Here is a 12,993-nt window from a genome sequence, read left to right as displayed (position 1 = left end):
ATATCCTGCACATGTTCATGCTTTGTATGCATAAGGAACTATGAAGGCTAGGGAAATTATGAGAGGGTCTGTGCCAGTGAAGCAGGAGCTATCACACAACTTGAATCAGGATTACTACATATGGCAGGTGCCCTCCCAATTGGCAATCTCACACTGGGCAATGCTTTGTGGGCCAAGTAAACACTGTAAGAATGATGGAATATTCAGAGTGCATGATTGCATTAGTTCAAGCAATTGTCATATTTGCATCTTTCCATAGCTATAGGCATTTGTGATTTTCTCCATCATTGTGTTTGTCTGCTCTGTGCTTGTATCAAAGGACATTTAGAACAGTATACATTCCTAACTGGTTCAGGGTACTACATAAGGCAGTTGCTGGGGAAAATAGTAGAGCCACTGTGTTGTGATTGTGAATATATATCAGAGCACACATGGCTGTGTCTACTAGTAGTGCATAGCGTGGGTGTACCCATGGGTGTCTGAGGGCATACACATACCCATACCCACATGGGTTGCATACCCATGCCATGGGTATGGGTTTTGCATGGGTATCATGGGTACCCTTGGGTATGGGTACTATCATGGGTAGATCTATGTGCAGTTCATGGTACTCATAATTTTGCATGATATGGGATGTGTTTGTTGGTATCATGCTGGCCAGGTGAGTTTCACTGATTGCATGGTCAATCACAACATTGTTGAAGCTTCCACTTTTGCAAGCCAGGACACATTGATTAGATGGGAGTCACTTACATGAGGGCAGTTACTGTACCTATATTTCCAACATATATGGATATTCAGGTGGGACAACCACAACATTTGGGGAATAGCAAGGCTGTATACACAAATAAGTCTTACACATCACAACACAAAATGTATAGTGATACCATGGGCAGAACCCTCTAAAGCCCATCATATTGGATCACCCAAATGTAGTGGGATTACAATGGGTCAACATTGAGCAGAACAAATGTATCTCAGGGTATACAAAAATTGAACTGAAACACAGACAAGATGTTGCATTGTGTCATGAATATGATAATGTCTGTCAGACTAGCCCCTGAGAAGAGGATCATATTAAAACTATTTGAATTTATTTCTTGATCATCATCACTGAATCCTGTCTTATGTCACAGGCTTCCACTAATATATGATAAGTGGGGCCAGGGGATGAATGTGACCAGCCCATTATGCAATTACTTTCATTCAAGCCTAGTTAATACATTGCCAGGTGATAAGTGACACAATAAGGAGCATGATGTCTTATAGAAAGCATGATCGTAGACCTACTGTATTCAATGGCCTGCCACCTGCATGTAACTGTGGCCACTGGTCACTCTGCTGAAATCCTGGATTTAGAAAATTAACTAACAAGGCATCTATGCTAAATGTAGTGCTGGAACTGCAGGTCTAGGCTCACCTCAAGGGGTCCATGACACAGTATTCATACTGATTTTTCAAAATTCTAGAGTGGCCCTGTAACATGTACCTAGCAAGGAATTAAGTATACAGTATTACTGGCTGTCCAGCATGGACAATTGCATGGTAAGATTCAGTATGATAATATTTTGTGCCAGTATAGTATCTCAGCTGCACTGGGCTACCAAGCACATGGCACTGCATTGAATTGAGCATAATGGTACATACACTGTAATGCACTTGTTGTTGTCAATAGGACAACCTCAGTAGTCTGTGTATCATTGGTTGGAGCATAACAATAAATGACAAAATCTGTCTTCTGGTTACTTATAAGAAGACAGGATGTGGCATAGGCAGGTCTTGCACAAAGTTGGTTCCAGTCACTCAGGGTATTGCTTGGGTCAGGAGAGCTAGATAGGTAGATGAGATGAACAAGGAGAGAGTTAGGTTAGAAAGAACAGTGCATTGGTCTAACTACAATGTACAGAGTACTGTAGTTGTTAGTTGTGGGTCAAGATAGATGGTTTGTTGAGCAAAAGTGTGTCGTCCATGAGCAAGTTGACACTCCTTATATTCCTGCAGGTTGGCCTTGCTGAATCATCCTCATAATCATAAGTTGAACATTATTGAATGTTTGAAAATGGACTCAAATATATAATGCAATTCTAGCAAGTACCAACTGTATCTTGAAGGCTGACATTACAGAAAGGGAACACTTGTCAACTTTCCCATACTGCTATTGCAAAGTACTTTGAAGCAAGCTTCAGGATCACCATATAGCTGTTGAACTGTGAGAGAAACATAGCACAGACTATCTAATCAACAGTTGCCAAATTTTACCACTGAATTATTACCACAGAAGTCCATGGGTTGCATGGGTACATGGGTCAGATTTTGGCTACCCATACCCATACCCATGCAATGCACTAGTGTCTAGTGACATTGTTAACTGCATACTCTAAATCACCAAGCCACATATATACTGGATACCTCAGTATCACACTGTCTGAATCCTCAAACATCAAACATTGTGCTCTCACCTCAGGCAAATCACTCCAAGATATCACAGCTCAGTACCCAATGTGGTACTGTATCTTGAAAGCTGTCTGGCAGCCTTGTGGCACCTGTAATTTAGATGATGTTGACTTCATATGACCTGAAAGTACTTCAGGATGGCTGCACTGAGGCCTTCCAATTTATTGGGAATTCACACAATTTTTCTGGGCCCAAAACAGTAGGTTTTGTCCTCGGAATGAATATTCTGCGCATTTTTGACCGCTTTTTCGAAGTCACATGATCAATGATGTGCGATCGCAGCACTGCAGCGATAAAACACCGCTGTGAGTGCTGCGACCCCACGTCATGGATCATGTGACTGGCTAGACACAGTGGCCATTGTGCCTTTTTTGGTGCAATAGAGATATGTATACATACTCAGTGATCTGTCACTGATGTTATCCAGGAAAATACACATTCCAGGCAAGTTGTGGGAGTGCTTTTGCACAAGAAGCATCACAAAAGCTCACATTGCCCTAAATGGTGAGTAACCTTCCCAATCCAGTAATTCTCACTGAAGTGAATGTCTGGTGGTTCATAAATTGCAGATAAATCAGAAGATATTCATAGAGTACTATGGCATGTTGATGAGGTCTGTGATGTTTACAGCATGTTACCATATATGGAAGGTAAGCTATAATACCATGTACAAGCATCAAATTAGCTGTACTTGCCCATTTTGAGCTCTGTTGTGGCCCCATAAAGCATTTTCATGATGTCTGACACACATGGCTATACTGTATAGATCATGTGCTCCATATCTAGGGTGAAAATGAGCAGTTCAAATTCTGCAAAGTCACTTGTGTTTTTTGCATTTTGCATTTTCTGGCCTAACCAGCCACTATTGGGGCCCAACAAAATTACTGTAGACTCTATGAAACAAGGGCTACAAGTTGACTATATACTTGCCATATCTATTTGTGAGTGCTTACTGTTGCAAAAAGTGATTGATTATATTGGAGCACAGTGCTGCTGGTTAGGTCACATGCCATGTTTGTCACTTTCCATATTGGGCTCCAAGCTAGATGTTACAGTAGGCCCCAAGTCCATGGGGAATTGTCAGCTTTGAGCCCCAGATAGTCTGAGATCAGTAACACTTACTATGCTATCATTAGCTGAGTTTCAAGTTTCAGACTCCCAGACAACGCGGCTTGCACCAACACACCCAAACAAATGCAGTGCAGTCACATACATTGTGTGAAAAACCTGCCACATTGGGCTCCATGCTAAGTGTTACATTCCCTCCAGTCATAAGAATGATTCCTTTGTACCTCAGGGATCGTAATCTCTACAAGCTGAAACATGTAGGTTACCAAATGTGAGCTGCAGGATGTTATGGTCTTCCTTCAGAAAGTTTTGCAGAACAGTGTTGCAGTTGGCAGAGTTGTCTCAGACATTGCCACCAGCAGAGTTGCCATCATCACCATTGTCATTGTTGCAGTTGTTGGTGTCATGGTCAGTCAGCATGGATGATATTCCAGAGATTTGCCAAGGCAGAATCCTTGAGGGGTTTAAATGTGAGGTCCTCTGGGGTGTGTGCATTGGTGTCTTGAACAAATGCTCCATGTCTATTGTCACTGCATCAAAGAAAGAGGAATGTGATTTGCAGTGACAGAAGGAAGAATGTGGATGCTGCAGTTTCACTCTGTCCATTATGCAGGAACCAAGCGACGTGCAACAGCATGTCCTCATAAGTTACCAGCCAACCATAGTATTCTTGCTTGTACATGTTGAGGGGGGACTTTAGCTGATATATGAAATAGAAAGGGAGTGATTGTGTTGTATTAGATGGTTTGAGGTTTGAAGTTACCATACTGGGGACATTTGTACTCGAATTGGAGGATGGCTGGACAAACTTGTCCCCAAACCATCCCTGATGTGGTACCAAAGTCACAATGAGTAGATTACTGCAATACTCAATGGTCTCTCCAATCCTATACTTGGTATAGCTCCACATATGGATTCAGCTTAAGTGCACTCAGTTGCTCTTTGAGTTGGACTTAGAACAAGAAAGACTCTTGAACCTAATAATTGTCTTCTGCACTCTTCACTGTTGTCAGCAATAATAGTTACAACTCTCTTAACTATTGGTAAACACTTTGTTACTAATCCGCTGTAATGAAGTAATGTCCTCTTATCTTTCTATCTGATTTATAATTGCCAAAGGCATACAGCCTTTATCAAGGGTACATAATCATAAGTAATAAGTAAATTCGTATGTACTACAGACATAGCCCCAGGTCTTAACAACCACATGAAAACTGCTCATAGCCTGGTTCACCTCACTGCTCTTGTGTTTCTGAGCAAAACCCAATTTTCCTGGTCAATGGATGGACAAACTGCTACCATGAGCAGTGTGGCAAGTGGATCACAGGCAATCCCTATCTCTAGCCTCTGCTGTGCAGCAGGGCATGCCACTTCAAAGCTTAGGGCCTCACTGGATCACCTACTTCAGTCATGTGTGACCTTTTGTTCTCTGATTTGATGCCACCAGACAACCTGCTCACAGATAGCATGATGAATCCAATTAGCTTCCTTGACTCCCTTCAATTATACCTGGGTGGTCATGCTGTCAGTACAGCTGCATGAACCAAGAAACGTACAACACTCTGGAGAGTGTGGACACTGTGGAATGTGTGTGAATAAGGTTTCATCTGCTACCCATTTCTGATGTTCCCACCCAGTGTCCAACATGGAGACAAAAGAGAAGACCCTCTTTCAAGTCAACAATCATGTGATTGTTCTTCCTTTAATGCCTAAGACTGTTGCTCAGGAGACCTTTCACACTGGAGCAGAGAATATGATCTACTGGTTTGCAACCATTGCAGGACTTCATGGCACTATGCAGAATGGGTGTTGCATCTTCTATGTGTGGCTGAGATGGATGTACATGTGGGCTGATATTGGGGATGTTATGGTGGACAGAAGGACTGACAGCCTCATGTGGTGGGTGTATTGCTATGGGCACAGCTTAGCATGCTCACGACATTGTTAGCCTTTCACACATCATGGGTGATCACAAGCTAGTATATTCAGATCACTATGATGTCCAGCAGGCTGATGTTCTTGAGAGTAGGTGCACAGAATCTATGCATGTGCCATTCTGAGCATGTGTATAGCCCACCTACTGATCATCACCCTTTCCCCCCTGCTTCCAAGCACCCAATACATGCACAAGGATGTCTGGTATTGGCATGGCATCTCCATCAAATTTGTAATCAGGCGACCTGTTTCTGTGAACACCTTGGTATGTGAGTGCTCCTCTACATAGTGTTTAGCACAGCACATATCAAATCACCTTGACAGGGGGATCAGATCTGCATCTGGGATGGGTGCAAACATCTCCATGGCTCTGCACCTGAACAGCATATCCTGTGCTGGTGTCCACAGTGTGCCCAGTGGTTCCACCTTGACTGCCTGGGTCTCATTGACAGTGAACAGGCAGCAGAGTGTGAAAAACATCTCACCTTAATCACAATAGTGTATGGGGTTGAGGTCTCCAAGCTGATTGGCCTTCCAATCGAGAGAAACCATGCTGCCTCTGCTCCACTCTGGAGCAGCAAGGCCCTTCTTGGATTTTCTCAGGAGAGGTTTCTCTCGTCATTGAACCTGTTTTCCAAGATGAACTGGAAGAAAGAACTGTTTGCTGATGCACTCAGGCAGGGAGAAACAGACAGTGGCATCAGCAAGGACAAGGTTAAGGATGCTATGCAGGTGTGTTTTGACTAGTACATAGAAGCACCACCACCTAGTCCTTGCTGTGACTACTGCTTGTAGATGTTTCTGTGAAGTAGCTTGCAATGCAACACTGTCTGTGTTGGTACTGGAAAAGAATTTGAACAGCTGAGGACATCCACAGATTATCAAATTCATGTTACTGCCAAGATTTCCTGATTCATGACCTGAGGGATCTGTCACAGGCATTGTTATAAATATTTAATGGAGAGCAAGAACCTCTATGTGAAGAATTTGATCATCAGTACCACTGTTTTTTCTGTCATAGCAGCAGGCAGTCTGCATAAGCCTTGCACCTCATATGAATAAGCTGTAGTCTCATACAAAAGTATGGTACTTATGTTGCAAAGTGCTGCCAGAGCTTTGGGTGAGCACAATGACCACTTATATGTGACTCATTAGTACTTCACTGATTTTCTGGTGTGTTTGAGTTGTTTGTTGGAGCTTGGGCAAGCACAAGCCCATCTCAGATGTTTCCATCTGAGATCAAACCTCAATACATACATGTAGAGTATCGACACACTGCCTGTATGTACCTTAGGGAGTGAATTACTAGCTGCTATGCTTGCGCTCACACACAATGTCCAATATTATTCTCTGAGCCTACACAAAGGTGCCCTCCCAATTGGCAATCTCACTGCGCAATGCATTGTGGGCCTAGTAAATACTGTAGAATTAATGGAATATTTGGAGTGCTTGATTACATCAGTTCAAGCAACTGGCATATGGTGAATCATTGAACAGCATACATGTAATATATATGTACTGTGTCTCATTCTTGAAATGCTATTTTTTGAGACATCAAGAGTTGCTCATGCTCCTTCTCATGAAGCCAGTGTTATATGGGTTACAATCCCTGAGGTACGAAGGTATCATTCTTATGATGGACCACCATGAAACACCTTAGTGATTCCTCTGGAATCACAGTTTGTTCCCACAGTGCACATGACTTGCAGCCACCCCAATAAGCAGAGATAAGTAACTGTTAGTATCTGAGTCTGAATAATCAGACTCCCAGGCAACACAACTTGGGCCAACAGATACAAACAAATGCAGTGGCTAAGCACTCTGTTTTGGATATGAGGCCCATGAAATGCCTTAGCAGTTCCCCCAATAAGGAAAGTGGTAAACATATCATGTGACTGCCAGCTCAGTGGCTCAATGCTGCAAGCGCTCACACACTGTAGGGCCTATATAGTCTCAGCTAGTAAAAGATCATAGTATACATAGTATGCTCACCTGATAGCCCTTCATTCAAAGAGTATAGAAAAATTCTATTGAGTGCATACAGTGGCTGGCTAACCCAGGAAATGCAAAACAAAAAAATGCACAAGTGCCTCTGCAGATTCAAAGTGCTTGTTTATGACTCAAATATGGTTGATGTGTACACTGTAATGTATGTGTGTGGTTTAGATACTGTGGACTACTCAGTAGCTTCTATAATACAGGTAATAAGGACTATAATGGGTAATCTGAGCATCTTTTGCCATGTTATGGCCCTTGTATACAATGTAATGGTGACCATTGCAGCTGAAAGCAGTCATACACTTGTCTTTGATGTGTCTATATATTTCACACATTTTCTGTATTTTCCTCAGCCCACCCAGTTTGTGTTGGATTCTTCTTTTGGGAAGGTCACATACTCCATATGGCAATTGTGCAGCCACTGGCTTTCTCTTGCACATAGACACATACAGGGTATACATACATGCATCTGTACTTACACTATCATCTTATGGGGATGTCCACTACATGAGTAGTTCCTAGAGCGGTGTAGCAAGCTATATGAATAAGCTCACTGGGGCCACAGCAACCATCTTACCAGGTTATTGAGAATGCTATCTTATCTGATATCAACCTCATGCCATAGGCCACTTCAATCATATTGCCTGGGCCATCCCCAATATTCTCCAATCTTTCCGCTTTTTTCTGGGTCTAAACAAGACCATTTGGGTGCAGTAACAATTCGCTCTTACATCGCTTACTAAGCGCTAAGTTAAGCGCCCGTTGCCGAAGCGGAGTCATCGACAGACTGGAATATGACTCTGGTCACTCAAAAGAATTTCCGGAGCACTCTCATTGGCTGGAATGCTGACAAATATTCCCTTTCAAAGTAATCTTTCAGTCTCAGCTCTTCATGCCCAGTTTTTTGATGGTTTCAAGCAGCACTAACTGAGAGCCCCATTGAATGCGGAAAAATACCAAAATATTACTTCTCCGTGGGATGCCCCTTGGGTACTGACAGGGGTGCCCAGATCAGGTGTTCTTGTTGTTTTTCACAGAGTACTGACCTTGGCAAATGGGGGATATAGGCAAATCTTGTTGTGTATATGATGCTTGTACTGTACAGTTCCACATGTATGAGAGGCTCTGTGAAGTGGAGGAAATTAAACATACAAACCTACCATATATGGTCAGTCCCCTGCCCATTTGGGAAGTTGGCCATGGATAGCCTCTGCAGTCCTGGATAAATAGCAGGAAATTCAGAGAAAAAAGTCAGATTTACTTGGAGAAGTACAGTTAACAATCTGTTGAAAGACATCCTTCTATATGAGAAGTTTTCTCTGATCAAGGGCCAGTTCTGCATAAGTACTTGTACAACAGCACCAGCAGCAAGTCCCAACTGAGTAGTTGTTACTGTAGTCAACCCTCCCCCAGATTCCCTTTCCTTGAATCCTAGATGCTCTCCTTACACTGAGCTCCCCTTGCAACATTTCCAAGTTATTTGCTGTTTGTTACTACTATCAATACAAACCAGTAATACTGCTCATCAGTATTCTGGTAATATTGGTAATTAACTTGGCAATCTACCATGTAAAAAACAGATCCATGATGTCTTTCCTCTTAACAGAGAGTCTCATATGGATATGCAATTAGCTCATGGTTGCAGACTATGATCCTCATATTGAAACAACCAAATGAATTACCAGGCTACTTTGCATCTCACCTGTTTTGCAAGCTAACTTCATGTACTATGCAATCTAGGAGTGGAAACTGCCCATCCCACTGCCTCTAATTGCAGAGGTGGGTGATGACTGCCATCTACCTGAGTGCCAGCTCCCCACGTTCAACCTCTGCCAGCCAATGACCATGCAGGTCTTTCCTGCCCAGCAGGGGTGCAAGACACTGCCCACCCTGCATTATTATACACTGGCAGTATGATAGTGTATAGTGCTATGGTCTGTGTCTGATAAAGGTGTGTACAATGTATTGGAACTGCATGATTTTGACACTATGCTGCTCATCCTTTGGGAAAGTTTTTGATTATGTGAGTACTAATAGTTCCTTGTTCTAAAATGGCTGTTAATTCATTGGTTGTAGTGTCCAGCACATCTTATGTCAGATTGCACCATGACAGTTTGCCAAGTGCAGCCACAGGAGGCAAAGCAGTTGGCATTGAGGGATAGTATTCATTGCTGCCTAGCCTCAAAGGGAATGAAGAACAAAGGGTGATTATCAAGTGGTGAATAGTATACATCAGGATCTGTCTGATATCTCTACCACTGTCTGCATAACTCACAACAAATTCTAGGAGGCCACAACTCCTATCTCCCTGCCTCTGGTTGTTGAGGTAGCGGCAGGTAGGCTGTGGCTCTATTTCCAGCAGCCGATCACTGCCCAGGTCTTCTATGGCCTCTGCTGGTGGAGCAATCTGTCCCTAGGTACTGTCCCAGGCATTTGATATATTCAACCTCAAATGCAAGACATAGGAATGTGTCCTGGCCTCTACTCAGTGTTACGCGAAGCTGGGCGAGTGGAACACTACAAGCCACAAGCTTGACAAGGCTACTAACTTCGAGAAGAGTTCTGTATCTTAGACCTAGGAAGGACACAAGTCCCTTCGTCCTAGTCAAGTTCCGAAGCGGTAGCGGTATGAGAAAGCTAGCGTCGATTGCTAACCAGGTCAAACTGAAGAGTCCAACCTCTACTGTACAGGTATATATACAAGTGGGCGAGTCTGAATATGAACGTATAGTAAGCATGAGTCAGGATGTGTCATCGCTGACGAAGGGAGTGATGAACATGACAAAGAAATGAGTCAGCAAGAGTCAGCTATCACATGATAGTCCGGGTGCGGTAAAGTACATAACTGGTCCTTGTGCACGCAAGGTGGTTAAGGATACAAAGTAAAACAAAATGAAATGTACGTTAGATGGCGACTTGTAACACTCAGCAGGACCATGTGATTTATCTTCCCCTTCCCCTTCACCACATTCCCATCTTCAAGCTGTCATTGATCATGACCACACCACATCCTGAGCAGTTTTCATGTAGTGGTAGGAGTTTCAGAGTGATTTGCTTGATGAGCCTGAGGTCAAATTCATCCCCCACATCAAGTTCTTGTGGCTGTATGGCCTGATCATACAACAAGATGACTGTATGATAGAAGGATGCAGCATCCAAGACACAGGACACATGACAGTGAGATGTACAACAGTAAGACGGGGTGTGACAACGTGTGATGTCTTCTCACTGTCATTGAGTGTATAAGCTCACTGGCAAGGGATATTTGGACCATTGCAGCAAGCATCTTCCAGCTCATCCTCAGTGCCAAGATGCTTGTGCTTGCATGCCAGCTGGGCAATGTCATCCCATTGCTCATTGACAACATCCATCTCCTGGAAGAGGGGGAGGGGTTCATGATAGCCTCCTTGGACACCACCTCCTGCTTGGTGTTGAGCCAACAAATTGTCAACCAGGTGTTCGGTGGTGGTGCCTCTTGCACCCAACCTGATTGCCTTGAGGAATTGACTGATATGGGATTCAAAGCATACATCTTCTTCTGTGCATAAGTCTTCATCTTTTGGATGGAGCAGGAGTTCATTGTAAGCTTTCAACTCCTCAACTTGTTTGTCTATTGCAGTATCATAAATTCATGTGGGTGCAGCCACCACCTTCTCCTTGTTGTCTGGTAGGGTCAACACGCATGGATAGCTTCACTTTGTAGCCATCCTTGACCTTCTTCAAGAAGTCATTGACCTGGTTCTTGACCTGCCCTTCGTACACATCAAGAATAGGCTTGTCACCAACAGTCAGTACATAGATTCTTGCTTAGCAGAAGACAGTTGCTTATGATTGTAAAGCCCTTGGCAACCCACACCTCTATGGGCCACCACTTACTCACGCCAAGCTTGAACATTGCTAGCTCCGAGTATGGGATATAGAATCACCAAACTTGAGCAGCACCAAAGAATACGGTGTCATGCTCTGTGACCCATGGACCTGTGTCCGAGATCGATCCATTGTTGGTCTCCAACCATGGTGGGGTACTGCTCCCTGCTGATGTGGAGGTTTGCATCAGTATAGTGATGTGTGCCTGGCAGCACCCATTTTAACTTCGTCTTTGTGCCAGAGTCAATGGGGATCAGCTTGTTGATATTGAAGCATGTGAGGGCTACAAAGGGGGGGAACACTTTCCCACTGCTACTGGTGTGCGGAACCTCACTATTTTTCACTAGTCCATCCCCCAGTTCCACAAGCTGTTCAATAGTATGAGCAAACATGTCAAATCACAATGGGCAGTTCAAACATACCTTAGGAAGCACACTGTCCTTTCCCTTGCTGTCATAGAGCCCCTGCAACTTGGATGGTTTGTTCACCTGGGTGATGTACACCTTCTTGCCAACTGAGCATGCCTTGACCAGATCCACAATCTTCTTTGTATCACTTGTTCCATCAATTGATGCATACTCCACATGTTTGTCTGAGAGATCCAGCACAGTCTTCAAGACACCAGGAGGCAATGTATCCACCTGTCAGTGTAGGACTTCCTCTCTGCAGCAATCATGTGGGTGGGGCCCATCATTGTTGATGTCTTGTGCTTGCTGCCATAACAAAATATGTGATTGCTAAAGTCAATAGGATCTCCACATAGACAAGGATATATACTCACTGGAATTGATTCAGAGTGTCATGATCCACGAGCCACTGCTGCAACACCTTCCAATTGTCCAGTGTGAAACTAGCAATCTTCTGAGCATGCTGCATGCAGAGGTCAGTCACTGCCACTGGAATATGAAAGACACAGAAACACTTACAATCTCCCCAGAGACGTGTGGGAGATCTTGGTACTTGTCTCCAAAGGCCTTCTGAATAAACTTGAGGTACTTGTCTTTGTTGTCAGGCTCATTGATGGCTAGCGTGTAGTGAGGCGGGTTGGCGGATCATATACACATAGTCACGCTTACCTGCCTCAGCAGAGTCAGACTTGCCTACAACAATCTGCATGATCTCTGCCTCTGTTATACTGATTATTAGATGCCAGTGTTGCATATTACAATACACATATGTTTTTGATACCTACCCTGTTCAGTGGCATTAGGTTATGATCCCTCAGGTATGAAGGTATCATTGTTATGATGGACAGGCCTGAAATGCTTCCAGTGGTGCCTGATGCGGCAGTTTTTTCCCACAGGTACAGTCATTTGCAGGGGCTTACCATGTATAGTTAACATTTGTTATGATCAGTTAGCACTGCAAACTGTTACTGGCAAGTCACATCCTCTGTGACATGGGGTCATATGATACTGAAACAGTGGTCCAATATGTACAATATGTTCATTCTGAGGCTAAATTACCTCCTTGCATGCTCAGATAAATCACATAACTCCCCAGGAAACATTGAAGTTCTAATGGATCACATATGAGCAGTCATTGTGCTCACCAAAAGCTATAGATGCATCATGCAACATGGGTATCATACTTCTATATCTGACTACCATCAAGGGGTCATGCTGGGTACAAAAGATCAGTGTTGTTGATCACAAAACTCTTATTTTTAAT

General features: G+C 43.5%; 3 protein-coding genes across 3 annotated transcripts; 2 read left to right on the top strand and 1 right to left on the bottom strand.

Moving 5' to 3' along the window:
• Nucleotides 1-2,557: 2,557 nt before the first annotated feature.
• On the top strand, nt 2,558-4,222 carry B0H18DRAFT_955037 (uncharacterized protein; the record flags this gene model as incomplete). The annotated part of the gene is made up of 10 exons (XM_048042318.1): nt 2,558-2,653; nt 2,737-2,759; nt 2,882-2,958; nt 3,085-3,104; nt 3,221-3,395; nt 3,443-3,533; nt 3,752-3,779; nt 3,826-3,930; nt 3,957-4,007; nt 4,136-4,222. 10 exons carry the CDS (start codon nt 2,558-2,560, stop codon nt 4,220-4,222), a joined length of 753 nt encoding a protein of 250 aa, XP_047893125.1.
• Nucleotides 4,223-5,416: 1,194 nt separating this feature from the next.
• On the top strand, nt 5,417-6,264 carry B0H18DRAFT_1119347 (uncharacterized protein; the record flags this gene model as incomplete). The annotated part of the gene is made up of 6 exons (XM_048033931.1): nt 5,417-5,421; nt 5,471-5,547; nt 5,595-5,722; nt 5,782-5,908; nt 5,957-6,189; nt 6,253-6,264. 6 exons carry the CDS (start codon nt 5,417-5,419, stop codon nt 6,262-6,264), a joined length of 582 nt encoding a protein of 193 aa, XP_047893124.1.
• A 4,152-nt stretch (nt 6,265-10,416) lies between these two features.
• Nucleotides 10,417-12,665, bottom strand: B0H18DRAFT_955035 (uncharacterized protein; the record flags this gene model as incomplete). Its single annotated transcript, XM_048042317.1, has 12 exons — nt 10,417-10,566; nt 10,644-10,683; nt 10,708-11,065; nt 11,106-11,257; nt 11,332-11,385; nt 11,434-11,690; nt 11,745-11,877; nt 11,964-12,035; nt 12,104-12,192; nt 12,249-12,346; nt 12,399-12,449; nt 12,650-12,665. 12 exons carry the CDS (start codon nt 12,663-12,665, stop codon nt 10,417-10,419), a joined length of 1,470 nt encoding a protein of 489 aa, XP_047893123.1.
• Nucleotides 12,666-12,993: the final 328 nt, after the last annotated feature.

Source organism: Fomitopsis serialis (genome assembly GCF_022376445.1).
Source record: "Fomitopsis serialis strain Sig1Antser10 chromosome Unknown B0H18scaffold_35, whole genome shotgun sequence".
Taxonomy (NCBI): domain Eukaryota; kingdom Fungi; phylum Basidiomycota; class Agaricomycetes; order Polyporales; family Fomitopsidaceae; genus Fomitopsis; species Fomitopsis serialis.
The sequence above is the reverse complement of the archived record's forward strand: the minus strand, read 5'-3'. Positions and strand labels throughout refer to the sequence as shown.